Consider the following 21,794-nt stretch of genomic DNA (forward strand, 5'->3'; position numbering starts at 1 on the left):
GCGGATTAGGGTACAAATTAAAATCAAAAACATTGAAATAAAATTTTTCCAGGAAAATTAAGAATTCTTTTTCATGTAATAAGAGGGTGTTTTGGAATAGGGCGAGGAGATATATATTACAAAGAACACTGTTTGCAAATGCTGCTGCCAAAACAAAGCGTCCGAGTAAACCAGAAAACCCATCTGTTATCCCGAAGACATCTGATGCGCCTATTTTGATAGATTAGGAAGTTTTTTAACTTGTTAAAAGATGCAAAAGAGAGATAAATAAAATGACTTAAAATTGTTGTTTCGTTATTTTCACTCTTTCTTATCATTGAAAATAATAAATTCTTTTGTTTTCCGTTTTCCCTCCTTTTCTTACATATCCCTTTAAATGTTTAATTTCAAGCCAGTTGGATTACCCTCTTGCGTGCCCTCATGTAAAAAAAAAATAAAAAACGATAAAAATAGAAGTTTCGCGGATTGCAAAAAAAAAATCAAATTTTTCGCGGAAACTAATTTTCGCGGATGGGCCTTTTTCAAATTTCCAATGGGGCATATTTTCGCAGATGACACCCAAATCCGCGAAATCCGCGAAAATTAATCCCCGCGAAAATTTATCCCATTAAAGTAGCATGTAGTAATTTGCCAAAAAAAAATTGGCACGATAGCGTGATGGTGTTGAAAAGCAGTGTAAAAAACAGTACACGTTTTTTATAAGAATAAACTATAGAAAAACATAAGGCTCCGATGGCCAAGACATTAAGAACAAGTTAAGAACATTTTAAGAAGGTTTTTCCGGACTCTAAAACAACCGATTTCTTATCTTAGGAGGAAAATGGTAAAAATAGTCACACATAAAATGGTTGAAATGATAAGAGAAGAACATGTCAAGGACATTTTTAGGCTCAAAAAGTTAAGAACATCCGAAGGCTTCAAAAATTTTGGATGTTCTTATTAAAAAAAACATGTATAATATTTTTTCGACAAATAATTTTTCGGATTTTACAACAACTCAATAGAGGTCATGTAAACATTGGAACTCTTCGAAAATGTCTTGATGCGCATGCTCGAGTAACAAACCACAACAGGGCGGCCGAGTAGGAGGGCAACAGCGAGCGAAATAATTGTTTATAATTTTTGCTGTTCATTTTACATTTAAATTTTATACTTTAGCACTATCAAATTATAAAAAATGACTGGTGAAGTTGATGCACACAGGACCTTGGTAAGTTTCCATTCTAAAAGACCCATCAAAATACAAATTTGGTTTACATTTCAGGCCATATTTTTAAAAAGCAGGGCAAGTCAAAAGGGGGAATTTTTGTAGTGTTTTTCTCCAAAAAGGGCTGTTTTACTACTATTTAAATGATCACAAATAACTTATGTTTATATGATGGCGTGCCAAAGCGCAAATAAATACCGTGAGATCGGGTAACTTGCATCAATGGAGGCTAACATGCATGGTCGTGGCTTCTTTTCGTAAAGACGAAAGACAGATCTGGACTTATTTCGTACTTTCCAGTCTCTTGTTCGTAGTTTTTCTGACTTTCTGGTTCCATGTGATTTATTTTCTATGTTTTCTAACTTAATGAATGACTTACCGACAGATCGCCACCGGTGAGTTTCGAACCCACTAAATGCAAAGTTCCGATGTTTTGAAACCCAATGCCTTATCCACCACTGCGCCACGGTCACGGATTCATGCCAAGAGAGTGTTTCTGACGGCTATTCAGTGTAGACCTAAAGCTCTAAACCAGCATCTAATAACATGAAAACCAGAACATGATTCTTCAATGGGAATCAAAACTATAAAGTGCACTTACAAACATCAATTTGTCAGATCTAACAAAATTAATAACCGCACTGTCATCATTGACAATAAAACAAACAATTTTCTGTCAGGAGCCTTGTAAACATTACAACAACTTCCATCGAAATGATTTATCACAGCTTAGTCTACCATTTTTAGCACGTTCCGAGGATTGAGCCGAGTACGCTCCGCGAACTCCTGCGCGGGTGAAAAATTTCAATCTGTCAATCATTCTCTCAAGCGAAGAGTACGCGAAGCGATTCTAGCTTTACGATAGTGCCGTGGGTCATCAATGGATAGTATTCAATTATCATTATCCCTTTATTTTCATTCCTAGAACTTTTGCAAAAAAAATGAAAAATAGAAAAGTTGTATTTTTTACTGCTCTATTCACATACTGAATTTGAAAGATCTTCTATGTGGCGTTTTTTTGCAAACTTCAAAAACTGATTTTTGTCCCGCCTTTGCGGGACTTTGGCTTAAGTGCTTGAGTGCAGCATAGGGTACAAAGTCCAAACATGCGTTTCCCGTAATTTTTGTGTGAAGAGTTAGGTCTATACTGCTATTTATATTGTACAAACTGCAGACCAGACTATATTTAGAGAAAATCACAAAAGAGTGCTTGTTTCGAGCTCCAACCCTAACCCTAACTGATAATAACCAAATTCCTAGCCAATCTGATACGTAACCACACCCAAACCACACCCATACCCAACCCTACCAGGTCGTCTGCAGGTCCTGACACTATTCCTGCATGCCGGATCCGAAAAATAGATACATGTCTTTCGCTTTTACGAAGAAGCCTTCACCCAACATGCATAGCCCTCAAATGAATGACCTGGCTGGTCATCATTAAAATACAAAGTTAAATCAAAACAAAAATGGTAGAGAAGGCGCTGTGGTATAGTGGTCATTGACCTTGGTTACTGCACAGGCGACTGAGGTTCAATTCCCACTCGCAGCGGTTCACTTGGCAAGTGAATGAACCTTCGCCCAGGTCAACCCATGCCATGTGAGGGGAATTGGGTAGTCAGTCCAAGGTGCTGACGGGGCGCTCATTGAAAGCGTCAATAGTTGTGAAAATAGGCCTCAAAGCCTCCTGCAACTCAACCAAATAGAAATAGAGAGGAACCGCGTAGTTCATTTGTTTTGAAATTTTGCTGCTTTGATTGGTCAGTCATTTGATTGCTACCGTGAGTGGTCCTAAATCCGACAGCCCTGCCTAAGTCCGATGGTAGGGGGGGGTCAGTCGAAATTTCAAAATCATTTTCAAAATGTATGGGGTCTATCAAAGATACAAACTAAAATAAAAACAGACCTTTCGCTGTGACGCAACGAAGATACCAAAATGTCAACTAAACTGGGTGGGAGAATTTTTACACTGTTGCTTCTTTAAAAATCTTTTACAAAACATAATTTTTTATTCCAGACCCGATCAATCGAACTTGTCAAACCAATCAAACAATCCAACTAATCGAACTCCATCAAACGATTAAAGTTTGATTAAAAAAATTAATCGAACCTAATCAAAACTTTGGGTTATCCAACTGATCGAACCGCAACCCATTGATCAAACTTAATCGAACACTCACAATTTTGTTAAAAATCTTAGAGCTCGATTAATTTTTTAAATCAAACTTTAATCGTTCGATGGAGTTCGATTCGTTCGATTGTTCGATTGGTTCGACAAGTTTGATTGATCGGGTCTGGTTTATTGCCTCATGTCAGTTAGTCACACTAGAGCGTCCCGCCAAAATGCGTATCAAAGATTAATGCTGCGAAAGCGCTATACTTCTAAAGGGATTCATGGAAAAATAACCGGGTGCTTTTAAATGAAATTAACATTCTTAAAAACTATGAGAAATTGCCTAAAATTTGAGCCATAGATGAAATAATTTGAGCCAAGCCAACCTTGAGAACTAATTTGAAGATCAACTTCCAAAGAAAAAGATCTACGGAGGAGACGGAACCCACCTAGATCTGCGCACTGCCGGATAGGCTTTTTCCGGGAAATTTTGCCGGACCTCAAACACTGACCCATTTACATGTGCGGAATTGTTTTTACTTTAGTGTATAAACTAGGCCTTAAAAATGGAAGCGCTGTCTCGGGAATTGAATAACAAATTTTGGTTGGTTGATTTTGGCTGCTGCACGTTTTATTTTGTTTCAAACTTTCATGTTTTAATTAATTGTCTTGCCAACTTGATTCAGTTAACTCTCATCCTTGTTGTTGCAAATACATCCTGTAGATGACTGATGTTGTTTTTTCTGAAAGCTAGATTTCCTAGTGTGACTAACTGCATGTACAAGGTAATAAATGACAACAGCAGTAACAGTATCATAAAAAGTAATGAACTGATCCAGAAAAATACATTAATTGATATCTTGACATTATAGCCATCTTGTTAGATGTTGTTTTTCGAGAGTTCTTGCAATAGTTTATTGTTCAACTTGGAGAGGGAATGTTTGTAAACATAGAATTTTTTTTCATAACAGTTATTTGGGGGGTTGCATTTAGGCAGGGTTGTCGGATTTAGGACCACTCACGGTATGCAAGTTTCCCTTCACTGATGCAAGTTACCCGACTTCACGGTACTTCCTTTGATAAAACGACACTATCTTTGATAAAACAACACCATCTTTGATAAAACAACACTGTCTTTGATAAAACGACACCATCTTTGATAAAACGACACTATCTTTGATAAAACGACATTATTTTTGATAAAACAACACTATCTTTGATAAAACGACACTATCTTTGATTAAACGACACAGACGGGATAGATGGATCTCTTGAAAACAAAAGTGCCCAATAAATTAACCCATGTCCCTCCGTCTGTCCGTCCGTTCGTCCGTCCGTCCGTCCGTCCGTCCGTCCGTCCGTCCGTCCGTCCGTTCGTTCGTTCGTCCGTCCGTCCGTCCGTCCTTTTGTTACCAGCTTTTCTCAGGATTGGCTCATTAGTTTTTTCTGATTTTTTGCACAATGATGCAAAATGGCAATGCCCAGAACGCGACGGAGCCCGATTTTTGAGAAAAAATTTATTTGGGCAAATTTGGGCCAAAAACTACCTAAAAATAGGGTTTTTTTGGACTTTGTGCAAAATCCTGTCATTACTTTTTTCTGATTTTTTGTACAAAGATGGAGGGCAAGATTCTCTAAAGAATGGCTGAAGTGGTTTTTCCCGGAAAATTCTTATTCGCTTTAAAAAACGGATTTTCGTATTTTGGGGGAAATTCCCTTTAACCAAATAAGAAAATATAGCTTTTCTCAATGTTGACTCATAATTTTTTTCTGATTTTTTGCACAATGATGCAAAATGACAATGCCTAAAATGTGACGGAGCCCGATTTTCGAAAAAAAATATATTTGGGCAAATTTGGGCCAAAAACTACCTAAAAATAGGGTTTTTTGGGTCTGAACGGTTTAAGTGATTTTCGTATTTGGGGACATTCCTTTTTACCATTTTACATTATTCAACACACAAGCTTTATTTTTCCATTCTGAATTTTTGTACAATTATTGTCACTTTTTTCTTATTTTCATCTGATGTTAATCAGTAGGTAGGTCCATTCAGCATGTTGCTTGTTTCTCTTTCTTTCACATTGCTATAAGGAGACTTCATATAACAAACTTCATCTCTTTATGAGCACTACTTAAAGTAGATACAAAGGAAATTAACCAAAATAATCCCGATTTTAAGATCACTGTGCAAGGTAGAATAAACTAAACATAGAAAGGGGGTATTTTTTAACGCTATATAGGATCATGATGGGTTTTTTTTTCAATTATATGTTTATATATTTCTACCCAGCCCTGCTGCTATGTACGCACATCCTGTTGCTAAGACCTTTGCTTGAAATCGAAAGCAAAACCAAAATATTTAGCACAGTACTGCTGTTAGGGTACACTGCGAGCGTAATCTTGATAAATTAAAAAGTCCTGACTGAAGATAGTGTCCTTTAAAAAAAAGCATTATGTCCCCTTTGGCCCGTCATATCTGGTTGCGTTGTTTTTAAGATAAAAAAATTGAGTCTGTCGATGGGGTGTTAGCTTTTAAGTAAGTTTAACTCACAAGTAACCCCCTCTCCCCTTATCAATCAAATGGCAATAAAGAATTCGAAAGTTTTTTTTCAAGCAACCCTAATCGGATAAATACCAATAAAATATCACAATAAGAAACATAAATTTATTGCCTGCAAGTGCTCAAGTGCCGAGTCTATAATATATTAATTCCAGTGCTCAAACCTCTTAAAAAGGATCAAGAGCTAGGTATTTAAAAAAAGGTTAATATCAATTCAATGCCTGTTAAATTATTAATAGTTTTATTATAAAACTTTGAAACACAATTATTGGGACATTGAGGTGGTATGAATATAATTTGTTAAGTGCTACAAATTTATGTAGTGACCTAATTAATAATTGTTCAACATATAAAACTATGTACAACCAAACCAATCAACTAATGTAATCTAAAAATATTCAGTATGATATCATGTTGTTATATTAATTTTTAAGTGTTTTTCATTGTAGATCTGACTAAGGAGTCTATTTCCATTTTAGGGTCCAAATGGAAGAAGTTTACGCTTGACAGGTCATGTTGGTTTTGACAGTTTACCTGATCAATTGGTTAACAAATCAGTCAACTCTGGTTTCGCCTTCAATATATTATGTATAGGTAATTAAACTTTTATTATTTTAACTTTGATATCCTAGTAAATAAGTGAAAGACCAAAGAATTACAAATTTCTATTGTAATTTGTATATTTCATTAGGATTATTGACTGAACTTGGTGTAAAGATTTGAATGTCATGTTTTTGTAATAATGAAATTAACTTTTCTTTTCACTTTAGGTGAAACAGGTATAGGGAAATCAACATTAATGGATTCGCTATTCAAAAGGACGCTAGATGGTAAAAAGTTTTTTTATTTTGACCCATTTTTAATGAAGCTATATAAACCTGTTTTGGGAAAGAATGTCTCTGCCTTTCTCTCCCGACTCTTCGTTTTGGGTTTTCTTCAATAAATATGATTATAATGTCGTTTTTACTATTCTTTTATTCAATTTCTTCTTCAGGCCAACCTCACGAACACAGTACACCAGCAGTTGAAATTGCACATGTTACATATGGTAAGTAACTCGTCATAAAATAAGTGGAGAAATATTATATTCATCAATTCCAAATGTTTCTTGAATTTTGAAAATATTATCTTTGGCCAAAAGTTTAGTTGATTTGTCTAAAAAAATTAAAAAGTTAATTTTTTGACTTAACAAATAAATAACAATTATCTTCAAAAGGTCAACAAAAGGGTTAACAAAAATACTCTTCTTTTGTAGATCTTAAAGAATCAAACGTCTCATTAAAATTGACCATTGTTGAGACTGTTGGATACGGAGATCAAATCAATAAAGAAGACAGGTATGTTGTTGTAGCCATTAACACTTAGATTAATTCTTGATTAGCTTCGTCATATTTAACTTCCTTGAGAATTTCTCTCGCTTAGCATCGCCCATCCAAAATAAAGCGTAGTTAATTGTTGGAAAATCTAACCAATGTAAAAATTTTCAAAGCTATGCCAATTTTTTATTCTCTGCATAATAGTAACTAGGCTTGTTAAAGAACTAACATTATATAATTATATGTACGATTGAAAAAGGCAGATTATTGGGTTTCAATTGATAGCAGAAAAAAGGACTTCATTCTTGTTACACCAGGCAAGATTTAGATTTGATGTATCGCCGGATAGGATCGCATGTGATATTTTATTTTGTGAAAATGATATTGTATTTACATTGTTTGGCTTGAAAAATTAACACAGATGAAATTTAGAAAGTCATCTTTGTGGAAATGTCTAAAAATTGAAACTTCAGAATCTTTCAAAGAGAAACACTGGATAGGAAAAATATTCTTAAAACGTCAATTTCAAAAAGTAATATTTTGTTAAAGGAGTAAACGAAGTATTCCTTCTCTTAGCCCAACTTTTCAGTCTACTTGGGTTACTATTGATGTAAAGTTCACAGGCTGCAATAACCAGGAAGTAGCTTATTCAGAGAGCAACGTCGTTAATAGGGAAGAGGCTTCAGTTAATATTGATATATAATTGCTCGTCAAAATTTCTTTTAGTGGACCACGCTGTCAGCATCTTGTAAAAATTTCAAAGATTTAGTTAGGGAAGATCCAAAGTTTTAAAAAGTGTAATTGATTTTCATTTTCAGTTTAGTTTTTCCTATCAAATATGAATTTATATGTTAAATCATTACAACTCAAAGTTGAAATAATTGAAATCTGAGCCTCGGTTATCATTTTATTCATTTTCCATCTTCCGCTCCGTAATATTTGATCTTGTCACCGTGAACCTCATTTACAAAAATCTTTGTTCATAAATTCGAAAATCTCGTCAGGAGAGATTGTATTCTTGATTTCGTTATTATTACAATCGGTGATGGCCTTCCTCTTTGGATTGTTTTCATCTATTCCCAACCCATAAACCTGTTGCTTCTTCATAAATTCTTCACGGTCATTGCACAAACCATTTTTATTGGCGAAGTAATCTACTTCACTGAAAACATAAACAAATAGATTCTCTTTGTGGTTGGCCGTACCTCCGTAATAGAATGGGTGGTACCAAGAGTTTTCCACTTTGATATGTTTCGATAGAGGTTGTAAGTGCTTCAGTGTTAGCCACCAATCGAAGGTAAACATTTCAACGAATTCATAGAAAATGAGCTCCAGAGGTGCAGAGCCAGTCGTTTGCCTTCTTTTGTTTTCATCACCTACGATTTTAAAAGCCATCGGTAGAAACAACTCGTTCATTTTGTGTAACGCGATGTGAATCTGTTTGACATGCCTCAAACAGGTCGCGTTGAAGAAAGAGTTTTTCAAGGGAATCGATTGGTAGAATGAATATCTATTAAAATCCGGGTTCTTTATCAAATCGGCTACATTTTTAAGTAAAGATTTGACAGGACCATCGTCGTCTTTAGGTCTTGTAACCACTCTATGTACCGGTATCCAAGAGCTGCTCCACCCCATTGGACAGTTTCCTGACCAGCAATAAATCACAATATCAAATCCACCTCCATTTTGTAACACTTGTAGGTTTTCGTATATCTGGTTATCACGGATGCCGTCAGTAGAGTAGGTCAAATATAAGAAAATATTTTTCGAATTTAATTCATCATTCCTCGATTTACTTAAAAGATCATCAATAGTTTTGATAATGAACTTTTCAGGCACATCATTAAAATAATTTAGTCGCGAATCACTTAGTTCTTTATTATAGCCAACGTTGGTAAATGAAAACTTTGTCTCGATATTCTGGTGATCAATCATATCCAAAGTCAGATGTACGAAACCTTGATTTAAAGGCGAGTACATATTCAAAGTGAAGCATGACGGGTCATTAGCCAACAGTTCTTGTAAATATACTGTAGTCAATATATTGAAATCATATTTATCGATGCCATTTACAATGATGGTAACATTTCTATGTTGTGAACAACTTGATAGTGCCAAAATACTTGTGCTTTCTTCACTGAAACTCCAATTGATAATTAAAACGCAAATGTAGTAAAACGAAGAGAAATTTGTCATTTTTACCATTGTCGTTGTACAACACACATTGCTCAGTATATATCGTTCTCTTAGTTCAGCTTAGTTGACAATTTTTCGACAAATCTTAATTGGTTTCCATGGGCAATATGGTTTCAGAAATAATTAATTTAAAAAAAGAGTTTTAAATCCATTTATGCCTTTTCTAATACAATACATAAACAAAAGAAATCAACTTGATAATGACAACCTTCGAAACGTCGTACACACTAATGTTCACTTATATTAATTAATATATAATAGTATAAGTGGTGTATGATGGTGCAAGCAAAAAACGTATAAAACACTTTAGTACAAATACTTTATTTAATCTTTACCTTGAAAGCTTTGATGATAATATGAAGCCTACTATGGCTCTAACGACCCCCATTTTGGAGGTCCCGTTTTCAAACTAATTCAAATCTCCGCAAAGAATGCAGAGGGGTCGAGCCCATAGATTTATAAAGCCCGAAGGGATGTCGTGCTTTAAGCCATCGCAGGCAAAAGTATTGAATATCGCAAAAAATGTTGTTGTTATTGTTTTCAAAAACCCGCGAAGCTTCTGATTGGTCAAGCGCTGAAATTTTATTGTAATGTCACGTGACCTAGGAAGGATTTCCTACAGCCAAAGTACGTTATCTAGCCCTTCGGCCTTTATAAATCCATGGTTGAAAAGGCCCCGATGCAGGTTATAATTGCTGAATCCAACATTTAATTATTCAAATGTTAAAGATGGATCATATTTAAAACGTTAAAGCACCTGGTATTGATCAGCATGAAAAATTTTATTTTCTATTTTTCACGAAAAGATTAATTTCGCTTTGCCTTTGAAAAAGGAAGGAAAATTCTTTTGTGTAGGAGTGCTGATAAAATCTAGTAGAACAATGAGAATGCTGTAAGTTTGCACTTCACAGCACAGGTCCAGGAAAATGTTTCTCATGTGGCAGTGAAAACAAACAAACAAACTCCCGCCATAGCTTGTTTGGTTTGTCTTAGGAGCAGCCTAAAATGCCGTCTCCAGGGTTTATATAAAACTCAGTGATATAGCACAAAAGATAAAAAGTCAAAACTTTCCTGGTAAGACAATGTTGTTTATTTTTAAGAACACAAAAATTACAAAATACATACAAAAGTTGATAAATTTTACGATACTACGACCAGCGCTAGTATCATAGTATTAGAATATATAAAATCTAAAACTTTTATTTAAAGTACAATCTCTTAAAGATAAATAAATGAATTGGTCGGTGAAGAGTCGACATCAAAGGAAGAAATTTTCGAAGGTTTAAAATAACATTTTCGCCATTAAAAGCCTGTGCTAAATACAAAGTATATTCAAGACTGGAAGTATTCGAATTAAGTTTAATGGTCAAAGAAATATTTTTCTCCCATACAAGTTTAAGTTGATCTTGTTTCGTTAATCCATCTCCTGAAAATTATTCAACATTACAATACAATTTCGAGCTCAGTTTTTTCTTGGGGAATCATGACGTGTCCGTCTTCGTCTTGTGGTATGTCGGCTGATGAACAGGGGGCCTAAGTAAATGATAGAGAAATTTAACTTTTGTTTAATATCGATAAAGACATAATAATATTCGTAGTTCCTGCCAACTCGAATATGAAGTCGTTCTTGTTTGATCATTTTCATCTCAACCCAAATTGTCAGATCATTCTATTTACAAAAGCGAGTACCTTATTGGTATATATTTTCGCGTGTTACAAATTTTCGCGAATCGCGAAATTTTTTCGAAAAAACGTGTTTCGCGTGTATTAAATTTCGCGATTGCCGACTTCTGGAAAATTTTCGCGTGTATTAAATTTCGCGATTTTGTCATTTTGAAAAATTTAAACAGTATTAAATTTCGCGAAAATTGACCAAAAAACTCGCGAAATTAAGTACCCGCGAAAATTTGTAACACGCGAAAATATATACCAATAAGGGTAGATTGAAAAACTTATACTCACTTTCAAATTCTTCGTCTTTGAGATTCTTTGGCATATCTCCTCTGCTGAAAATCTTTTTGCCAGCTTTGATAACGTATGGTGCAAGGGATGCAGCGCCGAAGAGTGCAGGAAGGATTGGATCTTCTTGGTCTACTAATTCTTTGAGATTCTTTGGCATATCTCCTCTGCTGAAAATCTTTTTGCCAGCTTTGATAACGTATGGTGCAAGGGATGCAGCGCCAAAGAGTACAGGAAGGATTGGATCTTCTTGGTCTACTAATTCTTTGAGATTCTTTGGCATATCTCCTCTGAAAATCTTTTTTCCGGCTTTGATAACGTATGGTGCAAGGGATGCAGCGCCAAAGAGTGCAGGAAGGATTGGATCTTCTTGATCTACTAATTCTTTGAGATTCTTTGGCATATCTCCTCTGAAAATCTTTTTGCCAGCTTTGATAACGAATGGTGCAAGGGATGCAGCGCCAAAAAGTGCAGGAAGGATTGGATCTTCTTGATCTATTAATTCTTTGAGATTCTTTGGCATATCTCCTCTGAAGATCTTTTTGCCAGCTTTGATAACATATGGTGCAAGGGATGCAGCGCCGAAGAGTGCAGGAAGGATTGGATCTTCTTGGTCTACTAATTCTTTGAGATTCTTTGGCATATCTCCTCTGAAGATCTTTTTGCCAGCTTTGATAACATATGGTGCAAGGGATGCAGCGCCGAAGAGTGCAGGAAGGATTGGATCTTCTTGGTCTACTAATTCTTTGAGATTCTTTGGCATGTCTCCTCTGAAAATCTTTTTGCCAGCTTTGATAACGAATGGTGCAAGGGATGCAGCGCCGAAGAGTGCAGGAAGGATTGGATCTTCTTGGTCTACTAATTCTTTGAGATTCTTTGGCATGTCTCCTCTGAAAATCTTTTTGCCAGCTTTGATAACGAATGGTGCAAGGGATGCAGCGCCGAAGAGTGCAGGAAGGATTGGATCTTCTTGGTCTACTAATTCTTTGAGATTATTTGGCATATCTCCTCTGAAGATATTTTTGCCAGCTTTGATAACGAATGGTGCAAGGGATGCAGCGCCAAAGAGTGCAGGAAGGATTGGATCTTCTTGGTATACTAATTCTTTGAGATTCATTGGCATATCTCCTCTGAAGATCTTTTTGCCAGCTTTGATAACGTATGGTGCAAGGGATGCAGCACCGAAGAGTGCAGGAAGGATTGGATCTGCAGAAAAGGTTGATATGTTATTTTAATGAAAATTTTAGTGGTAATTATCGAATTTCCTAATAGTGATGTAAGCTCTTGAGTTATAAGACAGGGTGGCCACGCATGCTGGAAAAACTGGAAAACCTGGAAAAACTGGAAAATGGCCTTTTTCAAAAAATTAGCTGGAAAAACTGGAAATAGGTACATTTTTCAAACAGAAAAGCTGAAAAAACTGGAAAAGTTTTTTTGATAGTTTTCGATAGTTTTTCTTGACTAACCCAATTTTCCATTTTGAATCGAATCTTTTCATTCAGAAGACTTTGTCTGCCTTTCTCTTTTCACCCAGGTTGCTTCTTGTACACTGTAGTTTAAATCACAGTGAAGGAGAACAAGCCAGGAGAAGAATATATATTTCGCTGACCAAGGGAGTAACTCAAAGTTGGAGCAGGTTGGAGGACTACTTTAGAATTCTAAGAATTCTGAAAAATTTATGGGTACCAAAATTACTGGGGGTATCTGAACCCTGGAGGACCCTTTGGCTTAGATCTGTATAATCGATTTGAAAGAAATGACTATTGAAAATCTAGAAGTACCAGTGGATACCCCTTAAAACCTACTAGCCACCAAACTTAATTTAATATTGTTCAGTTCACCTTTTTACAACCTCTTATAAATGTACTTTCATAATCATAAAAAAACCTAATTTCGAGAATTTCACTTATTTCACACTTTGCGTTATAAGATTTGCAGTTATCAAAATTTTAGCAAGAATCCCTTCAAAAGTAAAGTTTTTCGGACCTCGAGATTACACAATTGTATTTAAGGTCATAAAACCTATACTTTTTTGGTACCTATACAGACAGGTATGAAAAAAATTATTTTCTTTTTCATGGTTAGACCCCAGAGAAATCTAAGGCCCTCAAAATTCTAATTTAGGTTTTAAAGTGTATTTTGATTCTACCATACAGTCTTAAAAATATTTGGGTCCCAATGATTTAATTGCAACATTACAGTATGTGGCCCCCAAAACGTCGATCAAATTTAAATTTTCTTTCAAATCTAGAGGAAAAGACGTTTTACAAAAATCTTTGCTGCATGAAAAACTTTAACATCTCTACTTTATTTCCCAGAAGTTCTTTTTCAAAATTTTTAATTTCAACAATATTTTTCAATCGCTTAAAGATAGGTAGGTTTTTTCTAATGGCCCCAAAACCGAGGTTTGCAATTTTAGCGACTTCTCGAGTTATCTTTAAGATATGAATACAAAATTTTGACCATAGTTTGGAAATGTGATTTAGAGGGTTTTGGGTATAAATTAGTTTGATAAAATTTTTACAGTATATCCCTGGTTGTCAAAACGCAGGTTTGGGGCCCCCAAAACGTAGGTGTAGTTGAAATCAAATTATTAAGCCCAGTGGGGGAGAAAATATGAACATATTTGTGTTTTCCCTTAAATTTACGACCCAATGAATGTAAAATTTATAATTTTTATAAAATATTTCAAGATTTTCAATGATGCAAAGTCCAAACTGAAAATTCAGAAATTTTCAGAAAGACAATTTGATTTAACGACTTCCTAATCAAGTTTCTGAAAGCCAATTTCTTTTGAAAATGGTTCCATTCGTGTATGGAATGTGCTGTGAAAATTTCAGAAAAAAAGATTAACTGAAACTGAAAATATTAAGCTTTAAGCTTTTTTCACATGTACTTAAAATCTTACTTTAGACCTTACGAAAAATCGTTCGTAAGGCTGTCTTTTGGGAATTTCCCCGACATTATGTAGAGTTTTTGTCTATAAGAGGGTCTTACGTGTGACTTTTCCTTCCGTTCAAAACTTTTTGAACGTAAGCAAACTCTACATAAGGCCTTAAAACACTACGTATGCTTAGGACAATTCCCCACTCTTCAAGGTCCTAAGTAAAATTTTACGTACATGTGAAAAAAAGCTTTAAAGGTATTTTTCTCCTATATTTTGAAAAAAAAAATTCAGAATTTGCCGTTTTTGCTGATTCAGCGAAAAATTTTATATATAATGTTAGTTTTTTGTTATAAACTATTAAGTCAAATTGGTAGGAACGGAATTTCAAGACTTTTTTATGTTACTCATAATTTAGAATTTTCGGTTTTATCAAAGCTGATTCTAAGGCCTCAAAACACTGGTTGACCTTTAAGATGCTATATCTTTTACTCATCTTCTAAAGTCACCGATGTATCTGCATTTTCTGATAGGTATTAGGTGTAGAAAGTTTCCTATACCCCATTTTCATAACTTATTTTCAATCTCCAAGGAGCTAGAGTGAGTTATAGGCAATTATTATCTAATTTTGGTGTTGAAATACTTCCTTCAGACGCAATATGTTATTTTGAATCTCAAACCATCAAAAACCTACTAATTGTTAAGTATAACCATCATTCTTTCAAAATAAATAAAAATCGTCTAAAAATCTACAGGTCAGAATCCTCATTTTAATGACGACCTACGTTTTGGGGGCAATATACTGTAGTTACTTTGCAGTGAATATGAATCACTGCTCAAAATTTGAGACCAAAAGGACTATTATATAAAAAGTTATTGGAGAAAAACCATTTTGTAGGAACCATAGACAGCGTACTTTCAACACAAAAAGTTTCAGCCTAAAATCCCACCTAAATTTTCAGATAGAGGGTGTCTCTATTTTTTGTAGGTTTTAAGGGGTATCCAATGGTAATAATTTTGCACTCGCTTATAGCTGGAAAAAAGTACAGATTTTTTGGGGAAGGAGCTCAAATTACCTGGTAAAAAGGATGTTTTTGACCAAAAAAAGCTGGATTTTTCATCTAAAATAAGCGTGGCCACCCTGTAAGAGCTTATTTCTATTTCGTGGCTAGATATCGACTTTTTTCGGTTTTTCTTTTTTCGACTGATTTGTCAGAAGGCTTTGTCTTTCCCAGCTTCAATGTTTAGTAAAAAAAACTTGTTGAGAATTTAGATAAGCCAGTTGACTTGATTTTACCTTCTTTTATGTCTTGAATATCATTTGTTATTTGTTTGATGTCATCAATGCCATACCTCTTTTCTTCTGAATATGTGCTTTCACCTGTGAGTCGATTAAAAAGTTTTCAATATAAATTATTCTAACTATATAAATACTTTGTTTCCCCTATATTCCTTCACTCATAATATACTTGATTTTGAAACTTTTTTAAAGTTTATTAAACATCAAAGGTGTAAACTTATATTCGACTCGTGCTGTTTTAGATTCACTATTAGATATATGATAGAATCCGCTAACCTTTTACTGTGTAAACGACAAAAGCCACCAAAAATACTGCTTTCAACATCTTCATCTTGAAAATTTTTTTTTCTGCTTGTTGTTGTTTGTTCAACTTGAGAATGATTTTTCGGAACTCAAATCCTTCATTATATATGTTTTGGCAAGGAACCTGACAAAGCACTTTAGAACTTATGAAAAAGATAAAGGGAGTTCATAAATGTTTTTTGAGGGTGTTACCTCTCATGTTTTGGTGGGATATGTGGGTGGCTTTATCTCCAAAGTGTAGCCTGAAGTCTTAAGTTGTTTTTAATTCAGTTTTTATTTGCCTCCTTCACTTCCCTACTAACATTTCATTGATTGGAAAGGCTTTTTTTTTTTGTTCAAGGAAGCGTATTTGAAAGTTTATTCTTGAATAGTATCAAGAGAAAAAGCATTCTCGAACTGAGGATACTAAGTTACACACGAAATTCGCTTCTAAAATCGTAAACTTAGAGTGCAGCAAAGAATCGGTGAAACTTACAGTATACCCTATATGATTAAATAGAATTTTATTAAGATCTAGAAAAGCAGTTGTGTTCCCTCCTAAAATTTCAATCTATAGAAAATATTTCTGGAAGGAATTGTTAATTTATCCTCGATTAACTAAAATTTCTACCTTTACAATTTGTTCTGCCCTTATCTTTTATATCTGTTACTCTGATAGAGTTTCAATACATTCCTTTAATTCAAGGACGTTGCGTGCGCAACGGCTAGTGAGAAATATAGTTATAAATAGAAAGCTTGTTATTACTTCCTTCTGCTTCCTTACAAACTTGTTTTATTTTAATTCCTTCCTTTTTATAATCATTCTCCCACTTATTACAGCTAGTTTTTCCAATTATAACGTGTTGATAGTAAAGTTGTTACAGGTTCCTTATGTGCATTTACGGGGTACATAGGGAGGATGGAGTGACGATGTTCACTGGTTGGGTTTTTCTTTCTCCCCCTTAGTGCTAACTTTCATTACCAAGCGATTTTTTCTCCCCTTTTTACTGATGAATTCTCTACTGATAAGGTATGAGATAAATATTTCTCCAATAAACCTGGAAATAAAAGTCTGGAGCCCAACAAACCTCTTCCCAAATAGAAATATTCAATATGATTTCAGACTCGTAGACATTTATTGACATAATGAAGTTAGTCCGGCTCCCATCCCGGTAGGTGAGGATCTAGGTGTGCCGCGACCTCGCTTGAGAAATAAATTTTATTGCGATAAAGTCTTCTGATACCAAGAAAGTATTCGAAGTTCTCGATGTGATGACAAATCCGCTATGAAGATACAATAGAATACGTAAGAAAATTTCGTTTTTTCTTCTTGTCAGCACGAACGCCATCCTCCAATATATCGATGCGAACTATGAGCAATTCTTACAAGAAGAGATGAAGATTAAACGATCACTCAACACGTATCATGATACTCGTGTCCATGCCTGTTTATACTTCATCGCACCAACTGGTCACTCGTAAGTTCCTATTAAATCCTTACCTTGGTAAAACTTTATATTGATTTGCGAAGGTTTTTTCGTTGTGAGAAGACTACGACCCCATGGCCGATTGCCTCTTACCAATCTCGATATTCAATGGAACATAGACCTAGAAGCAGCTTTGTTAGTGGTTGCTAATTAAAGGAGTCTAAAAATGGTCAAAAATGGGTAATGGGTACATTGTGCACTAACAAAACTGTGAAAATCTCAATACATATATTTTTGAAATCTGCGAAATTCGAAGCTTAAAAAGATTATGAATTCAATACTTCTTCATTTTCATTTTCAAGTTTTTACAAAATTTTAAACAATTTTAAAATCACCTCTCAAATAGCAATGAAGTATTACTTTTAGACGGCCAATTTTTTTTGGAACAGACTTCAATGATCGATCCACACTCTACCATGTATATTATTTCATTATTTTCTTTCTAGATTGAAATCGTTGGATTTGGTGTGTATGAAGAAATTGGATAAAAAAGTATGTTATTTCTTTAGCTAACATTCAAACTTCCTCTTCTTTAGAAAATATACCACACAGATATTATGGTTAAAATTTGTAATTGTTCTTATTTTCACCATTTTTTCTCTCAGGTCAACATCATCCCCATTATTGCCAAAGCTGACACCATCTCCAAAAACGAATTGTCCGATTTCAAACAGACCGTATGTATTATGGCTAAGCCCATGTCTGAAAATGTCAACCCTGACAATTGAGCGCAAAATTCCGATCATTAGTCTCAAACTATTTGACTCAATCCGGCTTCCCATATAATAGGAAGTGTAATAAAGCTTACAATTCCGCTATTTTAAGCATTTTAAACATTTAAAGCTCCGAAAGTCCTCGAATTGTGCCCCCTCTATTAGTAATTCATTAGTGATTTGATGTTGAATCCTTTTTTTTTTCAGATTATGAATGAATTGGAGAGCAACGGTGTTGAGATTTACAAATTCCCTGTTGATGATGAAACTGTCGCTGAAATTAATTCCCAAATGAATGTAAGTGTTAACCAACCCTAACATCGCCATTGGTTACATTCGAGTGCTCGTTTATAGATTTTAGCGAATGTCTGATTCTTTTAAGAGTTCAAGGTTTGTGAGCAACATGGGGTTTCCAGAGTAAATTATGTATTAGCTTGTATAGAAAACACCAATAAAAGGAGCGATCATTGAGCTTACTTGAGTTTCTACCGTTTTTTTTTTTTTCGTAAAGAGTACATATATCCGAAGTTTTCACATTTCCAAAATTTTGAAAATCATTTATAAGAATTATTCGTCTGCTAAAATTAGTTGTCATTAAGAAATTCCACCACCGAAGTGATTTTTTCGTCTCATTTTGTCGACGATTTATATGGATAAGTTAACGAGCTTAGATTTATTTTTGATTTCTTCTCATTGTAGAACCACTTACCATTTGCAGTTGTGGGAAGTCGCGATGAAGTTGTGATGGGTGGTGAACGATTCCGTGCTCGTCAATATCCATGGGGTACCGTCCTTGGTAAGTGTTCACATACTAAACACACTCGATGTTGGTCATTTTTTTAAGTTTAATTGCTATGCATATATTTTTTCTCGTTGTTGGAAATTGGGATTCGAAGTTTCTACTTATTTTCCGCATGTGGGCAATGTTTGAAGCTTCGTTAAACAGGGGTATATTACTATTCGTTATTTTATCTACTTGATTTCTTAAATTTCAGTCGAGAACGAAAACCACTGCGATTTCGTGAAATTGCGAGAAATGCTTTTACGAACAAACATGCAAGACTTGATCGAAAAGACACACGAACGGCATTACGAGTTATATCGAAAAGAAAAAATGGAACAAAAAGGATTCAAAGACGGAGAAGATAGGTAAGAGTTTTCTTTGGATTAGAGTATCATAAATTTATATTTTGTCGGAAATCAAAGTAGGCGTTTATTTACGTTACTTAGAAACTTAGGTTTTTCGTTAAATGTGAATGGTGAAATTTCAGGGAGAGAAATCGTTAATTATTGCTCTTTCCATTTGACAGTATCCAAGAAGCATATCAAAACAAACGAGAACAATACATGGCCAACTTGCAAAAGAAAGAAGAAACTATCAGACAGACTTTCGTGCAAAAAGTCAAGGATAAAGAAAATGAACTCAAAAAAGCTGAGCAAGAGGTATGGAAACGAGTGAAGGGTTTTTTATCATTTGTGGCTCTTGAAATAAACCCTCTACAATTTCATGCAAGAAGCGCTTTTTTGATGTTATTCTCATTTGAGGTTTAGCATGATGCAACTTTCTTTCTTTATATTTAAGTCATTTTTCGAATCATATCCCTTAATTTTACTTATATTTATCTTATATAAATAAGTAAGTTTGCGACCGCAGTCGAAGGCGACCCGAATGCTCCCTTTGCGTATAGCTGTCTACCCGAAGGTAGGAGAGGGCGCCACTCCTTTCCCTGGTTTTCTCCACTTATATAAAGTTTCCGTTAATTCTTTTCAATTCCAGTTGCAAGCACAATTTGAAGAGAAGAAGAAACGACAATCAGAAGAAAAGAAGGCCGTTGAAGCTCTAAGAAAACAACTGGTAAGAGATTAACTGCACTCCTTTCGACCTCTTCTTTATTCTCTATGTGGAGCACTGAAGTTTCAATAAAAAGAACCCTTCGAATGATCTGAAATCAATGGTCGAATCGTCCTATTTATTAAACTGTACCAAGGAAGATGACACTAGCATGAATAGAATTCTTTGTCTTCTCAATTCCTCTCGATTCCTCTGTCAAACTCTTACCTGACCCCTCCCTCTTATCTCTTTAACCAGGAAGAAGACATGGCATTGTTCAACCAACGAAAACAAGAAGCGGCACAGTACGCTGCTGATCAAGCCAACGTGAAGGGCAAGAAACATCAAAAGAAATAAGAATCCGCCAAAAAGATCAATCATTTGAAAATTGTTTTTGGTTTTTGTTCGAATCTGTCATTCGAACATGCGGGTGCGAGCCATCCTTTATTTATGAATTGTATTCCGGGACGGACTGGTTTTCACCACACAAAATAATGCTGTTGACATTGAATCAAAACTTTTGAAACAAATTCTCTCCAGCAAGGAAAATTATTTCCACTAAAAACTACAAGAGCTGCAACATTTTTATATTGTACTTAAATCTTATATTATTATATTATTATCATTTTAAAGAAAATTTTCGTGTATAAAAGTTTAGAGAGAACATTGTAATATTTTGAAAAATAGGCGGGTTGCTTTGAGGAGAGGTCACTTACATTTATTAAGTGCAGAGGTCATTTCTTTTCCAATTCTAACACATCAATGATACGGGGAGCACTTCTAAGGAAAGTGTCCGTGAAAGAAATTTCCCTGTCACACATTATGAGCAACATCATTTTTAAACTAATAAATTTTGTAGAAATATATTCTATATTTAGTTTCCTATCAAATTTTTGTATCAATTTTTCCTTTGTGCATTTGTTTTTCGTTTTCATTTTATTTTACTTTTGTAGACTACCAACTTGATTTTCTCTTGTCAAAAATACATGTTAAAATTTTATTTAAATATATACTTTTAAAAGCTTAACCTTCTTTCAGCCTCATTTTCTTTTCTGCAAACCTATTGAACCAATATGGATTGTGAATAGGAGAAAACCAATCGGAAACTTAGATTTCCGAGCTACAATTATGGCACCATAAAACCGTAAGTAGTTTTTACCCTAGGGTTGGAAAGTAGAGACTCATGAACTTAAAATATCATTCTTGCCCGAACTTTAAATTCTTCTAAACGCTAAGATACCCAGAAGTGCCATATGCTATAACATATTCTGACACGTTATTTCTAGTGAATCTTCTTCGGAAAAATATCAGGCTATATTTTCCAATACACCTATTTCCTATTAGCAGATTCATGCAAAAGTCACGAAAAAACGTCGAGTAAACAAACTTTTAATTGGCGGAGGCATGCAAAGATTACCTCATACTCTGCACATTTTGAAAAAAATGCTTGTATATGCAATATTTGAGCCAATCAGAGACTTTCTCGACGTTTTTCGTGACTTTTTTACATGAATCCGCTAATAGGAAATACGTGTATTAAAGGTTTTGTTTTTAAATATGAGTGATATTGTTTGCTTACTCATCAATTTTGATTTACAAGCTTTTTTTCACATGGAATTGACACGGATGTGAAGCAATTTGCACAAAGAAAATTTTGAAATTTTGCTGACATTAGCACTTTTTTGCAAAATTTCGTATTTTTCTGATTTCTGCTGACGACAGCAAAATTTTGAAATTTTTTTTTGAAAAATGATTCTTTTAATGATATTCAACATGGGTCCAAATTTCATGTTTCTACCATTAGCCAAACTGGAGATATTTAAAAAACAAGTTTTGCTGACGTCAGCACTTTTTGGTTTTTATGGTTTTTCGCCAAAATAAGGGCGTAAACAATAAGGTAACACCCCTACAGCGAAACTTTATCATGGTATCCTTCATAGCAAATC

The 21,794-nt window shown here is 34.6% G+C and overlaps 2 protein-coding genes across 3 annotated transcripts; one reads left to right on the plus strand and one right to left on the minus strand.

The window, feature by feature from the left end:
- Nucleotides 1-1,061: 1,061 nt before the first annotated feature.
- On the plus strand, nt 1,062-20,875 carry LOC136813280 (septin-11-like). The gene is made up of 14 exons (XM_067069792.1): nt 1,062-1,210; nt 6,360-6,474; nt 6,651-6,710; nt 6,875-6,928; nt 7,136-7,217; nt 17,155-17,295; nt 17,751-17,796; nt 17,910-17,981; nt 18,225-18,314; nt 18,717-18,813; nt 19,013-19,166; nt 19,328-19,460; nt 19,795-19,872; nt 20,107-20,875. Exons 1-14 carry the CDS (start codon nt 1,178-1,180, stop codon nt 20,203-20,205), a joined length of 1,254 nt encoding a protein of 417 aa, XP_066925893.1. The 5' UTR covers nt 1,062-1,177; the 3' UTR covers nt 20,206-20,875.
- Nucleotides 10,781-15,987, minus strand: LOC136813279 (uncharacterized). Of its 2 annotated transcripts, XM_067069790.1 has the most exons (4): nt 15,812-15,949; nt 15,533-15,616; nt 11,355-12,557; nt 10,781-10,925 (listed from the first exon to the last, which is right to left on the minus strand). In XM_067069790.1, the coding sequence occupies exons 1-4, from the start codon at nt 15,864-15,866 to the stop codon at nt 10,855-10,857; spliced, it is 1,413 nt and encodes a 470-aa protein (XP_066925891.1). In that variant the 5' UTR covers nt 15,867-15,949; the 3' UTR covers nt 10,781-10,854. The 2 variants fall into 2 exon arrangements, with proteins under 2 accessions (XP_066925891.1, XP_066925892.1); XM_067069791.1 differs by lacking the exon at nt 10,781-10,925 and having other exon boundaries at nt 11,183-12,557; nt 15,812-15,987.
- Nucleotides 20,876-21,794: the final 919 nt, after the last annotated feature.

Source organism: Clytia hemisphaerica, unplaced genomic scaffold, assembly GCF_902728285.1.
Source record: "Clytia hemisphaerica strain Z4C2 unplaced genomic scaffold, Clytia hemisphaerica genome assembly, whole genome shotgun sequence".
Lineage (NCBI taxonomy): Eukaryota > Metazoa > Cnidaria > Hydrozoa > Leptothecata > Clytiidae > Clytia > Clytia hemisphaerica.